The sequence below is a fragment of the Microcebus murinus genome, chromosome 16 (genome assembly GCF_040939455.1).
Source record: "Microcebus murinus isolate Inina chromosome 16, M.murinus_Inina_mat1.0, whole genome shotgun sequence".
NCBI classification, from domain to species: Eukaryota; Metazoa; Chordata; class Mammalia; order Primates; family Cheirogaleidae; genus Microcebus; species Microcebus murinus.
In genome coordinates, this window is record NC_134119.1 from 68,260,259 (window position 1) to 68,266,156 (window position 5,898).

Here is a 5,898-nt window from a genome sequence, read left to right on the forward strand (position 1 = left end):
TAAGCCTAGCTCACAGCAACCTCAAACTCCTGGGCTCAAGCGATCCTCCTGCCTCAGCCTCCCGAGTAGCTGGGATTACAGGCATGCGCCACCATGCCTGGGTAATTTTTCCTATTTTTAGTAGAGATGGGGTCTCACTCTTGGTCAGGCTGGTCTTAAGCTTCTGAGCTCAAGCGATCCTCCCACCTCAGCCTCCCAGAGTGCTAGGATTACAGGTGTGAGCCACCGCCTGGCTTAAAAATGGTTTCTAGGGGGAAAAACCCTACCCTATTTAATTTCCTTCTAGAACCACAATAACGGTTCTAATGGGGTTTTGGTCATATCTACACAGCAGCCAGAGACCAGGCCTCAACCCCACTGGGGACCTCGTGGCCCATCAGGGCAGCTAATGCTGATAGCAGCCACAGATGTGCTAAGGGTGGGCCACTACGTGACACAAACACACCTGTGTGTGTGTGTGTACACATATACATATAACTCTGAGTCCATCCAAAGACCCTGAGTGCTCAGTATTAAAACTTTCACCAAGTGTCAGAGGCTGACAGGGCCTGCCTAGGGGAGCCCAGGGACCCAGGTGGAAGTCAGGGGTTAGGGCCAGGATGGGGGGAGGGGTGCAGAGAGCAAAGGATGGACTTACCTGAGCTCCTCTGATCTGTGGCCTGAGCCCCAGACAGGAGCCCCCTTCCCACAGAGCCCTCCTGCCCCTCCTTCCCCAGTTTCCAGAACACCCCTGGGCCCCGGATGGGGGGCACTCACTGCATGGCTGGCTCTGGGGGCCTCTCTCAGCGCCCATGGCCTTTCTGGTTAGCCTGGGATAGAAGTCATCGTTGGGCGTGTGCAGAGCCGGGGTGAATGGTGGTGGCTTTGTCCTGATGCCTTTGTTAGACCAGAGGTGCCAGGGTCCTGGTGTGGGGTCAGAGTGGTTGAAAAACTGACCCCCCCCGTCCTTTCTCAAGTGTTTTATTATGGAAAATTTCCAATCATATAAAAACAGAGATACTAGGATGATGAACCCAAGTGTACCAGTGGCCTCATAGCTCTGTTTCATTGACCCTTTCTCCCTCCCCCATTGGATTATTTTAAAGCAAATCCCAGACATGATATTGTTTTGTAGGTAAACACGTTGGGATGTTTCTCTCAAGCAGAGGCTGGCAAACTTTTTGTGTAAATATTTGAGGATCTGCAGGCCACAGGCTCTGTGTCCTGACTACACAACTCTGTCCTCCAAGCAGCCATAGGCAATGTGTAAATGAGTGGGCGTTTATGTTGCAATAAAACTTTATTTATAAAAACAGGAGGGGGAACTGTAGTTTGCCAACCTCGCCTCTAAAAGAACTGATTTGCTTTTTAGAAAACAGAACGTACAATACTTCACATTTAAAAACAGCAGTAATTCCTTAATATCATTAAATCAATGTTCCCATTTCCCAGATTGCCTCATAATTATTTTTTTAAACGACTGGTTTGTTTGAATCAAGATTCAAATCAGGGGGGAGGGGGTGAAATGGGCATTTATTGAAACCTTAAAATCTGTACCCCCATAATATGCTGAAAAAAAAAAAATTCAAATCAGAGCCCACATAGCGTTTGAGCGAATAAGTGTCTCTGTCAGTAAAGTGTCACTTTTGGGTCCATGGAATCTGTTTCCTTAGAACCAGAGGGTCTGATGTGACACCAGGGCACCAGGCCAGGCCCTGGCAAGGCAGTGCACCAGGCTGGTTCCTGCCACAGGGACATTTTTGGCATTCGTGGGGGGTTAACTGGATGGCGTACGGAGGTGAGATGAGACGGGAGTGCTCAGGTGAGTCACTGTGTCTGAGGTGACCAGTGCCCGGGTGTGTGCGAGCTGGAGTTGCGATGTTGTGGGACAGGCATGGGAGCAGCTGGGGTCACCTGAGCCTGGCTGGAGGGCTGGCCGGTGTCCCAGAAGCAGACCTGGCTCCTGAGGGTGAGGGATCTGACTCCCTACGAAGTTCTACAGAGCCCCACTGCCCTGAGAGTCTGAAGGTAGATTTTTAAAGCACTTAGATATTTTGGGGGTTCAATGAAAACTTAAGAGCAGTGGTGTGCTGGAGCTGGCTCATACCAATTCCCAAGAGCTGACAAATTCTCAGGAATTTTTGGTCTTGCTTTGTAAGCCATTCATTATTGAATCGTATTTACAATTAAGCAGATTTTACTAAAAACAAAGATAATACTCAAAACATATCACTCCCTAATTGACATTTTACACTATTATATATGCTCTCGAGATGAACTTATTGTCTCTACGTAGTGTGTGTTTCTCCCCAATTTTGTGTTCAGTGACTTCACGTTGGCAGCTTGAAATCAGCCATGGTGGGAGTATTTACACCACGGAAATTGGCATCTTGTACAAATCAGGGCCTCCTCCCACCCCGGAGAGCTGACTATTCAACATGTACCAGCACACCAGTGCCTGGGAATCATTAGTTTTAATTTTCCATAGGAGATCAAGGCTGCTCTTTGCTCTGGAAATGTTTCAAAAATCTGGGCCTTTTGATGCCGACCTGTGGCCAGTGAATGGGGCAGGGGAATCCTGCTGGGGAAGGGGCTATGACGTGGATAGTCATTTGAGGGTTTCTTTGAGACTCAAAGAAAGCCACAGCTATAAATCCTATTGCCACTCTTATCCCTAAACAGGGAATAGAAATGCAGTAAGAGCTTACTGAAGAGATTCACCTTTAAAAGCCTCTGATTCCAAATTTAGTCACCACTTTTGTTGCCTTCATATTAATTAATGAAGAGGAACTTAAGTAGAGGCCATTTGTCTGGGCCGGCAAGGCAGATCTGTGTTTTCTTCCTGGAAAGGGAAACTGCAGTTACAATGACGCCATCATCACAGGGTGGCACCCAGTCAGCTGCAATCTTGGGGACCCCTCCCTGACGCCCCCAGGGAGCCTGTTTGGGACCATTTCCCACATGGTTCTAGAGCATTGTGTAGCGATCCCTCCCACACGGGGATCCTCCTAATCTATCCGAATCACTTGTGTCCTTCAACATGGGGTGCCCAGGATCCCTCCGGGTAGGGGTGGGGAGAAAATATTAGAACAATTTATTAAAAAAAAATACAACTATAAGGAAGTAATTAAGTTTTACTGATGTTTAATATATCAAATAACATGAAATATATATACATACACAGGTACATAGAGGGCTGTCTGGAAAGTATCTAGCCATCGTTAATGTAACAATAAAAATATTTAATGGGACATGGCTGGATACTTTCCGGACAGCCCTCCTATACATGGGACATGTATGCTCAGATTTTTTTCTATTTTAACATGATTGTGTGGCCGCTTCCAGCGACCTCCCTGTGGGCAGAGAAACTCTGCTCCATTTCCCAACTCCAGTCCAGATCAGGATCTGGTGTGAAGTAAGTGCTCTACAAATGGATGTTGAATGGATACATGTAGGTAAAATACAAGCTACTTTCTACATTCTAGGGGGACTTGAAGCCTTCCTATGGGCAGAGGGGTCAGTGAGTCAAGGCTCTGGGCTGAGGAAAAAGGCCACTGTTGACAGCCTTCCGAGACAAGCAACTGGGGTTGTTGGGACCTTCCTCTTCTAATTCGCTCCCCTTCCCACCCTCCTGTGGCTTCTGCTTAGACAAAACTCTTGTCCTTGGAAGCCCAAGCTAAGAAAATAATTGACTCATGATCAGGACTTTGGAACATTTTGGAAACTGGGCCATAAATTTCCAAAATGTATGGCCCAGTTTATCCACTAGGCCGAGGGAGGCAGAGGGTCCTGACTCCCCACAGCCCAGGCGTAAGATCTCAGTGCTTGGTATTGTTGGGGACAGAAAAACAAGAGGTAATGGAATGACAGGAGCAGAAAAACAAGGAGGGAACAATTAAAGAAAAACAATAAGAAGGAAATAGTTACAGAAAAATAACCAAGGGAAAGAGTTATTTCAGTCTTAATGAAACAGGTAATTAGACCATGGAACAGTGACAATCAGAAAACAGAAAAGTACCATAGGCTGGGCTTGGCGGCTCACGCCTGTAATCCTAGCATTCTGGGAGGCCAAGGCGGGAGGACTGCTTGATATCAGGAGTTCGAGACCAGCTTGAGCAAGAGTGAGACCCTGTTCTCTACTAACAATACAAAAATAAGCCAGGCCTCATGGTGCACACCTGTAGTCCCAGGAACTTGGGAGGCAGGAGGATTGCTTCAGCCCAGGGGTTTGAGGTTGCTGTGAGCTAGGCTGACGCCACGGCACTCTAGCCCGGGTGCACACATATAGGAGAATGTCTGGAACACAACCTTTAAGTTATGTCCATACCTGGAAAAATCTAGACCCCCCCAAACCCATGACACATAGTCATAAGTAATTACAATTGACCATTACATCAACTCATACTACTGGCATGTAAAAAGAAAAACATAGAAGAAGACAGTGTCTTCTCCACTCTCAGAAACAGACCCATTGCCCCTTAGGAAATGTGCTTTCGCTTTGCACCCTTAAACTTTCCTTACAATAAATTCTTCACGCATACTTGCTCAGTGTCTGTCATCTCTCTGTTCCATGGGCCAAGGCTTACGATTCCTCCAAGCCAGGAACCCAAGAACTGGGGAAACACTTCAAAGTCCAGCCACGGACAGGACCGTGACAGTATCACTGCAGCCCATGGGAGGGAGGCTGGAGGGCTGAGGCAGAACATTGGACCCGTATCTGGAAATCACCCGATATAAATCCATGTCCACTGTTGAAGCATAACCAGAACGCTCCAGCTAGCCCCAGGTGACAGTTAGGAATGCTGCTGATGACATCTGTGACCACGGGGGTAGGGATGGTACCAGATGACTTAATAGCCGTGTACATTCTAGGATATCACAAACACCTGGGGCCCACTACCCAGAACAGTGGCCGCGACAGCTTCCTCTTCTGCCACCAGCAGCCCCACCTCTTCCCAGAGGCAGCCACAACTTGAATTTGTGCATCACTCCCTCTCATCAAACAAAAACTGTGTCACCATGTCTTGACCTCTGTCTAAACAATGTGTTGCTTTTGCATTTCAGAAGAATGGCATCCCACTTGGAACCTACTTTTTTTACTCAAGCTTCTCCTTGTAACATTTACCCATATTCATGGCAGCTTTGTTTTTGTTTTGCAAATTTTCTTTTATTTAGGAAACCAACATACAGTCATAGGTATTTCAGAGAATGAACAAAGTATAAAGACAAATGCAAAAGACACTTGGTATACAACAGGCTGGCTTCTGCCTTCTAGACTCTGTGGATCTGTCACTGACTGGGTTAACTCCGGCACTGGGAAGTTCAGAAACAAGTCCGTGGCCTGGCAACGGTGGCCATTTCAGCAGGCATTTGTGTGGACTGACGTTATGTCAGGTGTCATCTTCACTGTTCTTTCATCTAACAAATGTGACAGGGACTGTGCTGGGGACACAAGGGGAACAACAATCACTCTCTGCCCACAGGAGCTCACAATCTAACAGTGAGAAAGACAAGCACACAACCAGCACATTACAGCGTAGCGGGTGTCACCAAAGATGCCAGCTTGGTGTGCTATGGGGACCCGCAAGACGGCCACTGCCTGAGCTCTGGTGGCTGAGAAGGCTTCCTGGGGGAGGTGAGGTCTAAGGCGAGACCTGGAGGGTGAGTGGGGACGTCAGGCAGTCAAAAGGAAGACCTACGGCTCGAGTCTTACCCTTTTCTCAAGACCTAGTTCAGGCCCCTTAGCCGACCTGTTTTTCGCCTTTGAAATTCACTAATCCATTGTCTGTTCTAGTCACAATTCAATGCTTTGTCTTGGTGGTTAATTTTCACAAGTATACATCTTATACTCCAGAACCAGGCTGCTGTCTCCTGAGGACAGAGATTCTTCTAACCTTGGTATTTTTTCACTGCACTTGC

The 5,898-nt window shown here is 47.4% G+C and overlaps 1 protein-coding gene across 3 annotated transcripts in view; it reads right to left on the bottom strand.

The window, feature by feature from the left end:
• The window catches only part of IL4I1 (interleukin 4 induced 1), a 41,165-nt gene that overhangs the window by 9,215 nt on the left and 26,052 nt on the right, over window positions 1-5,898 (bottom strand). For 2 of the 3 annotated variants that reach the window (XM_012754324.3, XM_075993227.1), the window contains exons 2-3: window positions 2,701-2,821; window positions 757-903 (exon numbers count right to left, since the gene is read on the bottom strand). In XM_012754324.3, the coding sequence (XP_012609778.1) occupies window positions 757-793 (37 nt within the window). In that variant the 5' untranslated portion in view covers window positions 794-903; window positions 2,701-2,821. Of the gene's footprint in view, window positions 1-756; window positions 904-2,700; window positions 2,835-5,898 lie in introns of all 3 variants that reach the window. The other variant, XM_075993228.1, reaches the window with a different exon arrangement.